General features: G+C 41.5%; 1 protein-coding gene across 6 annotated transcripts in view; it reads right to left on the minus strand.

Moving 5' to 3' along the window:
- Window positions 1–17186, minus strand: part of CCDC17 (coiled-coil domain containing 17) — a 432057-nt gene that overhangs the window by 71903 nt on the left and 342968 nt on the right. For all 6 annotated transcript variants that reach the window (XM_033915898.1, XM_033915896.1, XM_033915895.1 and 3 more), the window contains 3 exons: window positions 15606–15768; window positions 8929–9021; window positions 3804–3990 (listed from right to left, as the gene is read on the minus strand). In XM_033915898.1, the coding sequence (XP_033771789.1) occupies window positions 3804–3990; window positions 8929–9021; window positions 15606–15768 (443 nt within the window). The remainder of the gene's footprint in view (window positions 1–3803; window positions 3991–8928; window positions 9022–15605; window positions 15769–17186) is intronic.

The following is a 17186-nucleotide window of genomic DNA, read 5'->3' on the forward strand; positions in this document are numbered from 1 at the left end:
CTGTTGATAAGGACAGGAAGAACAGGAGAGCAGGAAGTCACTGGTCAATGAGGATCATTCATGATTACTGGAGAAGAGTATGGTGCAGTGGTTAGAACTACAGCCTCAGCACCCCGAGGTTGTGGGTTCAAATCCCACACTGCTCCTTGAGACTTCAGCTGGGCAAGTCACTTAATCCTCCACTGCCCCAGGTACATTAGCTAGATTGTGAGCCCACCAGGACAGATAGGGAAAATGCTTGAGTACCTGTATGTAAACCACTTTGAATATGGTTGAGTAACTACAAAAAGGCAGTATAGAAATCCCTAGCCCTTATCCATTCATAGGCTGATGCTCAAAGATTCACAGAAGAGTCAAATTCTATCATGAATCCTGCACAATAAAATTACCATGGCATGATCAGAATAATGATCATGCAAATTAATGCTGTGTTAAAATTGTGGTATTGCTCACTATTCTGTGCTAATGTTCCTGTCAGTGCCTGAATACTGATTGGCTTTTTTTTTAATGACACAACCTCTAACTATGTATTATGTATATTGGTATTAGATTTCAGTATGTGTCGAGTTAGGATAAAAAAGCTTGTACTGTAATTATGGCAAATTGTAACTGGTTTTTTTAAAATTTATTTATTTTAGAAATTTTTACATTATTTAACAAGCATTTCGTCTTGTACAGAAAGTGCAATTAAGCAAACATAATATTAAACAAAACATTAAAATACTTCTATCCAAAAAGAGGAAATAATTCTCAACTTAATCACACACAAGTCCTCAAAATTAGGATCCAAGACTTAAAAAACCCAACAACCTGTAGGCGTCTATCACAGATGCAGGGAGGTGCCTAGGGATGCTTAAGCTCGCCCAAGGCTGGGTGTGGGTACAGGATCGCCCAGAAGTGGTCTTAGGTGAGCTTAATCGGCCCTAAGCATCTCCCTTCCTTAATGACTTTCAGAACCCACAGGTCAGTTGTTATCAGAGTCCAACATTGATGGTAGAATTGTAGACAACCTCTGATTGGTTGAGGAAGAGATCGGGGAGATTTTTTAGGGTTGATTCCACAAGTAATGATTGATGTTGTAGCGGTGGTTTATAAAACCCTGGCCAAGAAATGATTCTGTATATGGAATCCAGTTTTCTTGGAGCTGCCGTGATAGTTAAAGGTGTTTCCCAATTTTTGAGAAGCGTCTCTTTAAGAATGCCATGTAACGGTAACTTGAGGAGCTCTTTGGGAGGCTGCTCATAGTCCAAAGCATCAAGGTACTCAGCACCTTGGTCCAGTGTCAGCTTCCAATTTGATAGGTAGGGCTTTGCCCAGCTGCCTAATATTCCTTACATAGAAACATAAAAACAGGATGGCAGATAAAGGCCAAATGGCCCATCTAGTTTGTCGATCTGCAGTAACTGTTATCTCTTTCTTTCTCCAAGAGATCCCATGTGCCTATCCCAGGCCCTTTTGAATTCAGACACAGTCTCTGTCTTCACCACCTCTTCTGAGAGACTGTTCCATGCATCTACTAGTGCTGCCCGATTCCGATTCGAATCGGTTCACCGATTCACTTTGGGTGAATCGATTCGAATCGATTTAAATTAAAAAAAAATCGGCTTCCCAATTCGGACCCTCTCCCCTCGCCCCCTAAAGCAGGAGCAGCAGCGCTGCTCTTGCTGGCCACTGCTGCACCTGTTTTAGAGGGTGAGGAGGGAGGGTCAGTTGGGAAGTGCTGCGTCTGGCTTCCCTCCTGGCCTCCCTGAAGGACTGCCTCCCCCCCCGGGAAGGTCTCCGTGTTCCCCCTGGCCTCCCTGAACCGTTTACCTTACCTTACAGCTTCAGACGAAGATCGTGGTTACAGCTCTTTGCACTGCAGTGCTTTGAGCTGTTTCCTCTGCTGCGGTCCCGCCCATCCTCTGACATCAGAGGCCTTTAAGGGAGGGGACAGGCCTGGGATGGTGGCATAGACCTTCAGGGAAGACAGGCAGGCCTTCAAGGGGGGGACAGGCCTTCAGGGATGGGGGTATAGGCCTTCAGGGGAGGGGGGCCCTGGTGTAGAAGTACACAGAGGGAGGGAAGGGGGGTTTAAAGAGATGTGCATATGCCAGACTTTGTGGGGGAAGAAATAATAAGTCTAAAAATAGAGGAGAGGGAGAGAGATGATGGACAATGGGATTTAGGGAGGGAAGGAACAGAAAGGGAGAGAAGTTGGACACAAGGGATGGTGTGGAGGGGGGATAGAGATATTGGATAGGAGAGTAGTTGGGAAAAGAAAGGGAGAGATGGTGGACCCTGGGGTGGTGGGGAAGGAGGGAGAGATGCTGGATGAAAGGGTAATTAAGAAAAGGTGGATCTGTGGATGGAGATGAAAAAAAAGAAAGATGCCAGACCTCCAGAGGAGGGAATGGAAACGGAAGGGGAGGACAGAGATGGAAGATGGATGGTTAGCAGGGAGAAAGAAGAAAGAAGACCCTGTCAAGTAAGTTATAAGAAGACAACCAGGGCTTGGGACTAACAAGATTTGAATAATGACCAGGCAACAAAAGGTAGAAAAACTAATTTTATTTTCCATTTTGTAATTACAATATGTCAGATTTGAAATGTGTATCTGCCAGAGCTGGTGTTAGACCGCAAACATGAGCTAGGATTTAACAGAGAGAGAAAAAGTCTTTTTTGTTTGTTTATTTTGCTTACACCACAGCGCCAGTGTGGTTAGGAGAAGGCAAAGGGGGTGAAGAGGCTATAAAATAAACCCACCAGGATGTTTGGAAAACACACCCAATTGGGCAGGAAAATCAAATCGAAATTTTTTTTCCTGAATCGGGCAGCACTAGCATCTACTACCCTTTCTGTAAAAAAGTATTTCCTCAGATTACTCCAGAGTCTATCACCTCTTAACTTCATCTTATGCCCTCTCATTGAAGAGTTTCCTTTCAAATGAAAGAGATTCGACTCATGTGCATTTACATTACATAGGTAATGTAAAGTCTTTCTGGAGGAGATCTTCTGGGAGATGTTTTCTGTGGTGACTGTTCTGAAAGTGTACCATAAGACTCAGTCACAGATAAAGTAAGTTCACACTCTGAGTCAGATCGCAAATCTGAATCATAGAGAAGTCTTGGAGAAGCTGTGCGTTGAGGAGAATGATGTCTACATTTGTGACATCTTCAGTACCGATCCAATGAGGATCGACCAGTATCCCTTTTTCGCTTTGAAGCATAAGATCAACTCAATGAGGAACGATGATACCTTGGTGTCGAATGCCATGCTGAAGAAGAGCGTTGATGCTTCCAAATAGTGGATCGATGTCTCTCGATGGAGAACATCGATATGAAGATGATGCCTATCGGATATTTAACCCTTTTATTTTTTAAATTCTTTTTTTGTATAATTTAGTGATTGTCAGTTTCTCCATAATGTGGGCTTGATAAGCCATTTTGCTTGATTTATTTTTATATCTTTTCTTAATTAACTGTACTGTGTATTTAGAAGATGCTATACTTCTAATAAGTATTATGATTTATAATGCATACGAAGGACTTTTATTTAAAAAAATGTATCCACATGTGGTCTGTGCTAATGGTTTCAGTGCCCATGCTGAAACCATTAGAGCATTAGGGAGCACAGAGACACCTTTGTTAACTGCCTTTAGTGTGGGCTTTAGGTTTTCACTGAGCAGAATATGAGATCGTTATCTGTCATTATAATCTATTTGCTGCAGACACATCTCTGATATTCCTATAGCCTTGAAGAGTGATAATAAAAAAGGGATAGCTATCTTTATTACACTGACAATTACACAAAGGAATACTTACATAAGAGGGCTGCTGCTTTTGTAAGTCTGAGGGCACTCCATGCAACGACCCACTCCTCACTTCCCAGCAATGGTGAGACAGGTGATCTAGGATCCCATGGAGCATTTTCTACACTTCCATCAGGCCAAAGATATAAGCGGATGATGAGAATCATGTCGATAAGTGGATTAACACCATGGAACATTAACTGTGGGGGGCAGAGCCAAAATATCTCAGTCATATGTTCATCACACACTACTCCCACTGTATATTCAGTGACACAAAACGATAAGTCCATCACCGACTGCTCCTGTTCCACACCCACCGAGCCAAAAGAGTGACTTAGATGTTGTGGGGCCCAGAGCAGAAATTAAGAGGGGGACCCCCTCGTCCCGTGATCTTCCCACCATTACTACCACACATAATAAAACCTCCCCTCGCTAATCCCTCACACTGAGGATATCCCCTTATCACTACTTATATTCCTATTTGGGTTATAAGGCATTCCTATTTTGCCTCCAGGGTTGGCCATAACACCTCTCTGAGAATCTATTAACTGTACTGCCTTTTTGTTTGTATCTTTGTAAGTTAAGAAGATATTTACAGGGAAATTTTAGGTAAAAAGATGCCTCAAGAGTCAAAACTCTAACTTTTAATCTCAAAAACTCTTTGTTCCTTAATTGAGTAGCTCTAGAGACATCAGGAAAAATCCTAACCAAATCTCCTCCAAATTGATCTATTTTTGAAATAAAGTTTCATTATTAACATCTTATCTATCTCACTCATGCATGTTAGCACCAGAGTTGACCTACTCTGAATCACATCCTAGCTATCTTCTAATCACTTGATTTTTCAGGTATAATGGAGGAACAACCACCCCAACGGCTGAAACACGAGATATTACCCTTAAAGATTTGTGGTTAGGTATTTCTAGAGTTGAAGGGTTTTTTTTGTTTGTTTTTTTTTAATAATAATAACAGTTTATATACCGCAGGACCGTGAAGTTCTATGCGGTTTACAATGATTAGAAATGTTGCAGGTTGAGTGAATAAGCAAAGTTACAGATTGAATGAATAAACAAAGTACAGATTTAGCGACAGGTGGTTCTTGCGCTCGGTTGTTAAGGACTAAGATTGAACAGGTTGGTTTCCTAAGTATTTCAGGTCAATGATGAAACAAACAGTGGACTTTTCACAAGCTGTTTCTCATAAATTCGTAAATGTGGATGATAATCTGAGTTGTTTGGATAGGCGTTTAAATGTGATGGAAACACGGTGTAATACCCTTCAAGCTGTCTCAGTATCTGCTGTTAAAGATTCTACTGTGATACACTCCAAAATGGAATTAATGGAAAATATGTATAGAGCTAGGAATCTCCGCTTGGTCAATTTCCCAGTAATGCATTTACTATCATCTGAAATTCTATTAAGGAAATATTTCAAAGAAATACTGAGATTGCCCAATGCGGAGAATTTCCCAATCAATAATTTTTATTATGTTCCTCAAAAAAGAATAGAATCTGCCCAGGAGATGGACCATTTGGTCACAATCGAAATTAATTTGACTGCATAAAATTCTTTTTTCTACCTGTACCTGAAATTAAAAAATAAAATTCTTTTTTCTACCTGTGTAGTTTAGTCATTTAATGTGTTGATTCCAATCTCCAGTTTCTGTCTTCTCAACTCTGTCTTGCCAGGGTTTCCTGCCCATTTGTTATTCTTCTCTCTTCTCCTGTCTTCTTCACTTCTTCCATTACATCCATCTCCAGTACTGATCTTTTCCTTTCAATTTCTTCCATTTATTTCTCTCTCTCACAATCCAACATCTTCTCTATTTCTTCCCCATCTACCATGCCCTTTTGTCTCTTATCCCTAGCATTACCCTATCTATATTCCCCCTACATTCAGCATCATCTGTCTCTCTTCTAATACTCCTGTCTCACTCTTTTTTCCTTTCCCCTATCATGACCTTGACATGGCATCCCCTGCAGGGCACACCCAAATGGGCTGGTATTTGGAGTAAACTCAATGCATATGCAAGAGACCGAGTCACATCTCATGCATATTCATTAAATATCTCCTGAGTCAGCTACTCCCCATCTCTGCCCCAGTTGTTCCGCTGGTAGAGGAAGTAAGCTGATGCTATGGGAGCGAATGGGCTGCTCCGACATGTCTGGGTGTTGTCTACAGACCTCTGACACAATCAGAGCAACTTGATAAAGATTTGGAAAAGAAAGGGGAGGTGCTACTGCTGAGTCATTTCAACTTGCTTAATGTGGATTGGAAAGTTCCATCTGCAGAATTGGAAAGAAGCAGAGAGATCGTGGATGCTTTTCAAAATGCTCTCCTCAGGCAAATGGTGGCAGAACCCATGAGGGAAGAAGTGATGCTGGATCTAGTGTTCACAAATGGGGAAAGTGTCTCCACTATGTCTGAGTTGGTCCCCACCTGGGCGGTAGTGATCATCAAACAGTTTGGTTTGATATAACAGCTAAAGTGGAGGGCAGCCACACAAAACTCAAGTCCTGGATTTCAAACGTGAGGACTTTAGTAAAATGAGGAAGTACCTGAAGAAAAAGCTGATAGGATAGGAGGATATAAGAGAAGTGGAAGAACAGTGATCCAGGCTGAAAAGAGCAATAAAATTGGCCACCAACCTTTATGTGAGGAAAACAAAAGCAAGAGAAAAAGGAAACTGAAACGGTTTTCCAAAGAAGTGACAGAAAATAAAGGCAAAAGAGTTTGCATTTGTGAAACCCCCCCCAAAAAAAAACTTAAGAAGAGGCACATAGAAAAGAATACTGTATGAAATTGAAAGAAGCCAAGAGAGATACGTCTAGCAAAAGAACAAGCGGAAGAGCAAATGGCTAGAAATACATATAAAAAAGAGTGGCAAAATTTTTTTCAGGTATATTAGTGAAAGGAGGAAGGCAAAACATGGAATTGCGTTACTGAAAGAAGCTACAAATCGCTATGTGGAGACTGAAGGCATCAACTTCTCCTTTCTTCTGCTGGTTATGCCTCTTCTATATAGCCCAGCATCCTTCTGGCTACAGACACCACCTTGTCATAGTGTCTGATGATCTGAAGGCATCAAAACAGTATCACCCCACAGTATTATCACAGTCCCTCTCACCATTTGTGCATATCAGCCTCTCACCTCCCGACACATAGGGGTTCCCTCATATTTCTACTCCCCAAATGCATCAATCTGCATTTCTTTACATTGAATTTTAGTTGCCAAACAGACCATTCTTCTAACTTTTGCAGATCCTTTTTCATATTTTCCACACCCGCCGGGGTGTCCACTCTGTTACAAATCTTGGTATCATCTGCAAAAAGGCAAACCTTACCTTCTAACCCTTCAGCAATGTCACTCACAAATATATTGAACAGAATCAGACCCAACACTAATTCTTGTGGCACTCTACTATTCACCTTTTCTTCTTCCAAGCAACTTTCATTAGCCACCACCTTCTGGTTTCTGTCCATCAACCAGTTTCTAATCCAGTTCACCACTAGGACCTAAATACTGCCTGTCAAGATTATTCAAGAGCCTCCTATGTAGAACAGTGTTGAAGGCTTTGCTGAAATCTAAGTAAATTACATCTAGCGAATGACCTTGATCCAGTTCTCTGGTCACCCAGTCAAAGAATTCAATCAGATTCATTTGGCACAATTTATCATTAGTAAAGCCATGTTGCCTCGGATCTTTTAACCCATTGGATTCTAGGAAGTTCACTTTCCTTCAGCAACGCTTCCATTATTTTTCCAATAACTGAAGTAAGGCTTACCGGCCTGTAGTTTCCCTCTTTATATCTTCAACTACTTTTGTGAAGAGGGACCACATCTACTCTTCTCCAGTGCTGCAGAGCCTCTCCTGTCTCTAAGGATTTACTGAACAAATCTTTAAGAGGACCTGCCCAAACTTCTCTGAGCTCCCTCAAAATCCTAAGATGGATGCCATCTGGTCCCCTGGCTTTGTCTACCTTCAATTTTTCAAATTGTTCATAAACACTTTCTTGCATAAACGGTGCAGTATCCACTCCATTCTCACATGTAACGTTGCCTGCCAATCACGGTCCTTCTCAAGGATTTTATTTTTTGAACAGAGATCAGAAGTATTTGTTCAGTAAGATAGCGTTTTCTCTTATAGGTTCTCTTAGAAAAGAAAAATTACCAACTGATTTTCCAATCAAAGTTGAGACCAACTCACTTTCCCTCCAAAATTCAAATTGGTGATCAACAGACTGCCCAGTTCCCCATCGGATCAGTGGACCCACTATTTACAAAGACAACTGCAGACCTTGCAGCAGACCCTGAAGAAAGCCACAGCAAAATGTAAGTTTCTAACTGACAAGACGCAGGGTACTAGATGCCTGGAATGCCCTCCGAGGGAGACGGAATTCAAAAAGTGTGGGATGAACATAATTAGAAAATGAATGTTATAAAAGAAACACGGTCTGTGTCCCATATGTGGTGATTTCATTTAGGATGAGTTGGGGAAGGCTTTGATGGTTAGGATAGGCTAGAGCAATGGCCTCGGAAGAGGAGGGGGATGGGGCGGACTGCCTTCCTGCCAGCAGGAGCAACTATGCTAGCCTGCTGCTCATGCCAGTCTGGCTCCCTCTGAAATCATTTCTGGGTTGTGGGGCCAGGAAGTAACATCAGCGGGAAAGACAATGCTAGAGGCCAGAGAAGCTGCTTGTGAAGGTGAAGATTTAAAGAGGTACAGGGTGGGAAGGGGGGGAGCATTGCTCCTGGGCACCTCCCACCCTAGCTCTACCATTGGGTTTCAATGGCAACTCAGGAGTGGCAACCTAAAGACAGCACTGGTCTATTGCCCAGATATATTAGAGAAAAGACAATTTAGCCATGAATCTACCTTATAATGAGTGTGAATATTAGACAGACTGGATGGACAGTTCAGGTCATTATCTGTTGTCGGTTACTTTGTATGAATGGTACTTGCTGGGAATCTTAATAAATCAATTACAGGACCTGCTCCATGACTAATTCACTCCCCATTAACTGCTCCAAATTTATTACCTCATTTGCATGCTCATTGATATGAGGGTTATAACCGTGGCCAGTCCAAGAACCACAGCCATTTTGGAAGTATGCTGAGTAAAGGCAAAAGTCTTTACCTCTTGCTCTCCAAATATAAAGTATCCATGTTTAATATTGGATTGAACAAGGGATGTGAAACAGTTCATTATGGATTCCTTAGTCCTGATTACCTGAGGGAAGAGAGAGAAAAATAGTGCATCAGGGAGGGAGACAGTGATTAAATGAGTTAAAAGTACACCGTCACAGTGTGACACAATGGTGGGTTTCCCCTTCCTCCATCTGCAGACTCAATGGCTGTACTGGGTGTCAGAAAGGTATCGTGGGCTGTGTAAGTGGGTGTCTGGATGTTGGAGGTCTATAGATGCCAGCACCATGTCTCAGAGGCTGTGTGTTTGTTTGTGTGTTGACACTGTGTCTTAGGGGCTCTATATTTGTGGGCATTCCAATTTGTATTCCACCAAAGCGGATAACGGAAGTATTTATTTCTGGTGACAAATCCAGTTAGAACATAATGACAGATGTACAATTACAAACAAAATACAGCATCAATATTCACGACAATTTCTTAAACAAGAATGTTTTAACTTTTCTAAAAACTGTATAACAACCCTCTAATCTAACTAGAATGGGAAGTTCATTCCAAATTAAAGGAGACTGGTAAAAAAACAACAACCCCAAAGCATTTCAATGAGTGAATGACTTGATTTGCCTTCGGAGATGGAAATTGTAGGTAAAATTGCTTCTCTGAAACATGATGTGGGTCTACCCACTAAAAATGTAATTAATTCCATTAAATACTGTGGCATCTAACCATATATGATCTTAAAAATTATAATGTGTGTGTGGTATATTGGGAGTGGGCATGGAGATACTGTGTCTTAGAGGCTGTGTGGTTATATATATATATATATATATGTATGTGTGTGTGTGTGTGTGTGTGTGTGTGCTTGTGTCATGTGACTTAGGGGCTGTTTTTATGTATGTATTTATGTGTTGGGTAAAAAACAAAAGGAATTGACTCTGAAATATCCACAAAGAAGAAAATCCAGAGAAAACAAAAAAAACTCTGTGGAGTGATGATGTTCCTAAATGGACTTTATTTGAAAGTGTCAAAGTTCCAAAGGAACACTGAAATCATCCACATAAAATAATTCCATCCACATAAAAATAAATCATCCACGTAAGAGCCTTAAAGGACCTAGTCCGCTAGGGATACAGGATCCAACACGGTCCGCGTTTCAACAAAAAGTCTTCTTCAGGGGTCCCTATAAAGGTGAGTACTTGGGAAACAATTGTATGGTGAGCCGGAAGTGAGACACTGCTTGCTAGCAGTGTCTCACTTCCGGCTCACCACACAATTGTTTCCCACGCACTCACCTTTTTTATTTTTCTCTTTTTTTAAATTTTTTTATTCGCACTCACCTTTATAGGACCAGCAGGGACCCCTGAAGAAGACTTTTTGTCGAAACGCAGACCGTGTTGGGTCCTGTATCCCTAGTGGACTAGGTCCTTTAAGGCTCTTATGTGGATGATTTATTTTTATGTGGATGGAATTATTTTATGTGGATGATTTCAGTGTACCTTTGGAACTTTGATACTTTCAAATAAAATCCATTTAGGAACATCGTCACTCCACAGAGTTTTTTTTGGTTTTTTATGTGTTGGGTAGCACAGCTTTACAACCCAGTTCTCAGGGGTTTCAGCATATCTGATATTCTGAAAATCCCGACTGGCTGGGTGTGCCATGAGGACTGGGTTGAAATCCTCTGATCTATGGGTATGTTATGTGTGTGTGTGTGTGTGTGTGTGTGTGTTTTGCCACTGTGTCTTGGGAGCTGTATTTTTGTGGGTATGTAGATATATGTGTGTGTATGGAACATAAAAAGACACATGATGGCAGATAAAGGTCAAATGGCCCATCCAGTCTAACCATCCACAGTATGTATATATGTATATGTAGGAATATGTGCCCATATGTGTGTTGGGGTACATACTTATTGGGCGCAGTGTGTGTGAGGAGGCTTCTCTGTCACTGCAGTTTCACTGTCTTCCTGCACAAGTTTGCACTCTTCCCCCTCATTTTCTGCCATCCACCATGCACTTTTTCCTCCCCTCTTTCTCCTGTCAACCCTTTTCACTCCCTCCCTTCTTGCACTCTTGCCCCACCCTCCCTGCCTTTGTACTCTCAATTCTCCTCCTCCTTCCATTCCACTCTTCCCTCCCCCTACACTTCTCCTTTATGCTCCGACTCTCACCCTGCCCTTTTCTTCATAACAACATAAGAGCTGACTTACTGGGTTAAACCAAAAGTCCATCTAATCCAGTATCCTGTTTCCAACACTGGCCAGTCCAAGTCACAAGCACCTGGCATAGTCCCACAAAGTAGCAAGATTTAATATTACTGATCATCAGGGATAAGCAGTGGCTTTCTCTTGGTCTACCTTAATAATATGTAATACCTGGAGAATTCCCACAATGTTACCAGCAGGTTTGAAGAGGAAAGCATTCACAGTGACTTCATGGGTAGGGTTACCATATTTAATGATGGACAAACCTGGATGCATGGCTCCGCCCTATTCTGCCTCCAGCCCTGCCCCCCAAAGTCTTGTCTCTTTTCCTGACCTCCAGACTGCAAGCATGTGACATCATCCAAGCATGGTTGTTGAAGGCCCTCCAGACGCAGCCAAACTGCTGGGTTTTGGAATGTTCTAAAAAGAAGACATGGCTGGGTTTTCCCAGACATCTGGTAACCCTATTCATGGGTTAGTGGGAAAGGAGTGAGGTAAAGTAGCACCTGGGATCTGCCCATTCTCTGTGGGAGGGTGGGGTTGTCCTTTGGGCAGGAAATGGTGTAATGTATAAAAAGTGAGAGTGCAACAAGGGTCTTTGGATCCCGCCTCCTGCCAAGAGGAAGCGACGGAGGATCTCAGGCCTCAGGGAGAGTGAGAATATGTTGATGTGGGTTGGACTTCTGCTCAAGAATAGAAGTGGAAGAACCAGTTACCTCATCCACAAAAAGAGGGTGTGCAAAGGCAAAGGATCCTGGAGGGAGAAGACATCTCTGGATTATTAACAGGAGATGACGGAGAAGAGTGGAAAAAACAATGAAGATTTAGGGGATAACCTACTGGAATGGAAGCACTGTTTAATATAGAGGTCCCGAAGTGAAGGGCTAGATAAGGGCCCTGAGGTCTGGAAGGGATAGTATCAGAGTTAAAACCCTCTTTGATATTAAAGGTGGATTGTGAAATTAACAAAAAGAATCCTTCACTCTCATGAGTGCAGTGAGGTGGCTCACAAGCAGGGTTATTCAAATACCATAAAAATAATTCAAATATTTCTAAATCTATCAAGCCAGCTGACCATACCCGATATGAAACAATTAGGGGATAATATTGAAGGAAAGCAGTACTGAAACAGTGCCTCAGTTTTAAGAGACTAGGTTTTGGGCTAAAAAAATTGACTGACTTTATCTGTGCTATGTTTCAACTATATAGGCATCTAAGGTAGGTTCCTACAGTTGAAAATTTGTGTAAGGTTCTGTACTTTCCCTCATGATCTCACATAACACATTTCAATGCTCAGTGGAGAATTAGTCTTTACCCTGAATTAAGTGCCTAATTTCTTACGTTAAGTGGATAGATGTTTTGAACATCAGCCCATTAATATTCAAAAACAAAAAGCAACCTATATTCCATGTTATGGCATCTATGAGGGAAGGATAATGGGCCATCTCCAGTGCCTGAGGAATGAAGCAATATAACATCTCAAAGAGAGAGCAAGATCCAATCATGTTGCAGTATCTCAAAGATCAGCCATCTTACAAAGCTTCAGAAAGGGAGAAGCCAGCCGTCTCAACACCGAGGAATCACACATCAATCTATTTTCTAGCATTTTCAAGGGAGAGATCAGCCATCTGAGAAAGGGGGAAGCCAGCCGTCTTGGAACACCGAGGAGACACACATCAATCTATTTTCCAGCATTTTCAAGGAAGAGTGAAATCAGCCATCTTACAAGGCTTCAGAAAGGAAGGAGCCAGTCATCACACAACATGAGACATAAATCAAAATCTCAAAGGAGAGTGAGATCAGCCATCATACAGATTTTCATCATACACAATGCTTTAGAAAAAGAAACTCTCCTGACTAACTCTTGTCTTTCATACTGCAGGCAAGTTTTATTTTATTTTACATAGTCAGTCAGACCAGAAAGCAGCTTTAAGGTTTAATTTGTAGTTGGAGATTATAGCACAGAATCTGTTAGCTAGATTTATTTGGGAATATTTAGAATTTTTTAAAAAGTAGATTACAGCAGAATTTGTATCATAGCGTCTCAATTGCTAGGCCCTCCTATAGAACTGCTGATAGGGATCCTGCAAACTTTTAATGTAATTCTTGTTAATTTTGATGTAATCCGCCTTGAACCACAAGGCGGAATAGAAATCACTAATGTACTGTAATGTGAGTCACTGGGACTTTACACCTAAGAATGGAGTAGATATCGCACCGTTCATGGAAGAAAGTGTTTATGAACAACTTGAAAAATTGAAGATGAACAAAGCTATGAGACCGGACAGGATCCATCCCAAGATATTGAGGGAGCTCTGAGAGATTTTGGCGAGTCCTCTTAAAGATTTATTCAATAGATCTTTAGAGACGGGAGAGGTTCTGCGAGACTGGAGAAGAACGGATGTGGTCCCTCTTCACAAAAGTGGTCGCAGAGATGAAGCAGGAAACTATAGGCCGGTAAACCTCACTTCGGTTATTGGAAAAATAATGGAAACATTGCTGAAGGAAAAGATAGTGAAATTCTTAGAATCTAATGGATTACAAGATCCGAGGCAACATGGGTTTACCAAAGGAAAATCGTGCCAAACGAATCTGATTGAATTCTTTAACTGGATGACCAGAGAATTGGATCAAGAACGTGTGCTAGATGTAATTTACAAAGCATTTGACACAATTCCTCATAGGAGGCTCTTAACTCTTTCAGGACCATAAGGATCGTAGGCCAATTTTTGTGGTTTTGATGACATTTTTATGGTAAAAAGGGCTTGCAGATGCCAAAAAATTGATTTTTTTTTGTGAAATATCATTATTTTTATTTAAAAAATCACACTTCTGGCTTATGGACAGTGTGGCAAGTGAATCTTCTCGTCAATCTGGCAACGACGCTAATGAATGAATGTCGGAACCAGTTTATTTACATAAAGGCAGTATCATATGGAATCCGTACATATCAAATTTAGAACTGTAGACTATCCCAATCAAAATTTATAGGATTTTAAAGTTATGGGACAAATATGTCCCTTGGTCCTGAAAGGGCTACACAAACTCCATGGGCTGAAGTTAAGACCCAAAGTGATGAACTGGATTAGAAGCTGGTTGATGGACAGACACCAGATGGTGGTGGTTAATGGAATTCATTCGGAGGAGAGAAAGGTGAGTGCCTCAGGGATTGGTGCTGGGACTGATTCTGTTCAACATATTTGTGAGCGACATTGCTGAAGGGTTAGAAAGTAAGATTAGTCTTTTTGCGGATGATACCAAGATTTATAACAAAGTGGACACTCTGGAGGGAGTAGAAAACATGAAAAAGGATCTGCTAAAGTTAGAGGAATGGCCTAATGTCTAGCAACTAAAATTCAATGTGAAGAAGTGCAGAGTGATGCATTTGGGGGGTAGAAATCTGAGGAACCCGTATGTGCTGGGAGGTGATTAGCACTGTCCGAGAGAGAGACCTTGGGGTGATTGTGTCTGAGGATCTAAAGGCAGCTAAACAGTTGATAAGACGGTGGCTATAGCCAGAAGGATGATAGGCTGTGTAGAAAGAGGAATAACCAGAAGGGAGATGTTGATGCAACTATATAGGTCATTAGTGAGGCCAAACCTTGAGTATTGTGTTCAGTTTTGGAGGCCGTATCTGGTGAAGGATATAAAAAGACTTGAAGCGGTCTAGAGTAAGGCGACAATAATGGTAAGGGGTTTGAACTTAAAGAAGTATGAGAAGAGACTGGAAGACCTAAATATGTATACTCTGGAGGAGAGGAGGGACAGGGGAGATGATACAGATGTTTAAATACTTGAAAGGTATTAATAAAGAACCAAATCTTTTCCAGAGAAGAGAAAATGGTAAAACTAGAGGGCATAATTTGAGGATGCAGGGAGGAAGACTCAGGAGCAATGTTAGGAAATTCTTTTTCACATAGATGCCTGGAATGCCCTCCTGAAGGAAGTGGTGGAAAGGGAAACGGTGCTGGAATTAAAAAAGAAAGTGCGGGATAAACATAGAGGATCTCTAATTAGAAAACTAAGAATGTAAGTTAAAGAACTAAGTCCAGTACTAGACAGATTTGCATGGTCTGTGTCCCATATGTGATGATTTGGTATAGGATGGGCTGAGGAGGGAATCAATGGGAACTCCACTAACTTGGAACATGAGGATGTTACTGGCCAGACTTTATAGTAGATATCCTGCAAACAGGATGTTTGGATAGGCCAGAGTGAGCTTGGACGGCAACTTCAGCATTTGGAACCTAGGACAATACCAGGTGGACTTTACAGTCTATGACCCAGAAATATCAAAGAAGAGACAAGTTAATTTAATCATGTATTTTTAATGGGTGTATAACTAATGGGCAGACTGGATGGACCGTTCAGGTTTTTATATGCCGTCATCTACGATGTAGATGCAGCCATGTCACAGCATTCTCAAGCAACTTTTGTAAGCAGCAGTCTGTTCTTGAAAGTCTTACCTGCCCAGTCTTCTGATGATAGCCAGTCAGGCGCAGGCTGCCATTACCCAGAGGGGCCCCCCTCACCCTGTCCACAATAAAACCCAGGTTGAGGTCTTGTATTTCTGGTTCACCCCACTGTGGGTGGAGTGTGGTCTGCTTCTGAGTCACAGCTCCATCAACCCTGTGATGATGGAGCAATATATTAATGTTTTATCTGATGCTATACACTCAGAATTAGTGAGATGTCTGTATATGTTTCATCTACTGAGGCTTGCAAAACGGGGCATACCCCTACAACTCAAAATGTCCACAAAGACAATGGAAGTTCCACAAGTTGGACATATTAGAACCAGCTAACACATGAATGTCAAGAGGGCTAAAGAGCAGATCATTGCCCCCATGGAAGCCACGTGCATAGACAATGCAGACACCAGGAAGGCTGAGAAAGTCATTCTCATCCAAAATTGTGCAACATCATTTGGTTTTTCACTTTTATGGTTTTTGTGTTTTCTTAGAAGCCATAAAACATGGTACAATCACTTAGAATATAAGGTAATGTTTTTATCCTAAGGCCCCATCAGTGTAACTCTTAATAGCTGGGGATTAGGAATGGCTCTTCAAGGCCCTCTTAGTATCAATCAGAGGCTTAGGGCCATATTTTATTTATGATGAATGTATTACTCATCTTTCCAAAGAAACGCACACATGTGCTGTGAGATGACTTCCAGAAATAGAGAGAGCTTCACAGGTAAGAATTTGCTGGGAAATTGCTTGTAAACTTGGGGAAAGGTAGACTTAAAGTTCAATAGGTAAGCTCACTTAGCAGGGGAGTTTTTTTTTTTCTTAGCATAGAAAGTCTCTGCTACAGTTCCTAGGCTTGCATTTAAGGGAACTATTTTAAAATTGCTATAGTATCAGTATAAAGCACGGCTAACAGGCACAGGAAGCCTCAGTTCAGACTTTCTTTTTAACAGCCATTTCAAAGGACAACTCAGCCAAAACAGAAAGTGAATATGTATGTATATAGTTGTCCCTCAGTATCTGCAGAGGATACCAAAATCCACAGATGCTCAAGTTCTCTTAATTCCCTCCCTTTTCTTCACCTTGTCATCCCCACCCCCTCAGGCATGGTCTGGTACCATAGCTCACTCTTTCAAGTTCCTTGCACCTGGTGTACCTTTAGAGCCAGCCTTTGGTATTGCGTCAACAGCAGCAGCCATACTCAAAGGCTGTCTATGGTCTACACTGGGTCTTTCCCTCTGACCCATCAGAAAGGACATGACAAGTCAGAGGAAAAGGTCCAGTGCAGGCTACAGGTAGCCTATGAGTACAGCTGCTGCTGTTACTGCAGGGCTTAAGTCTGGCTATGGAGGATGGGGGAGAGAGTGAGTCACAGTCAGATCCATGGTTGGTTGAATCTGTGGATGTGGAACCTATGGATATGGAGGGCTGACTGTATTTGTACATATTGGAACTCTTATAAAAAAAAATAAAAATTAATGATTGTATTGATGTGGTTTTATGTGTGCACATTTGTAATATGTTATTAAGCCCCTGAAGCAGTCCAAGGCAAAAATGGCCATGTTGGACATCAGCTTT

Source organism: Geotrypetes seraphini, chromosome 12 (genome assembly GCF_902459505.1).
Source record: "Geotrypetes seraphini chromosome 12, aGeoSer1.1, whole genome shotgun sequence".
Taxonomy (NCBI): Eukaryota; Metazoa; Chordata; class Amphibia; order Gymnophiona; family Dermophiidae; genus Geotrypetes; species Geotrypetes seraphini.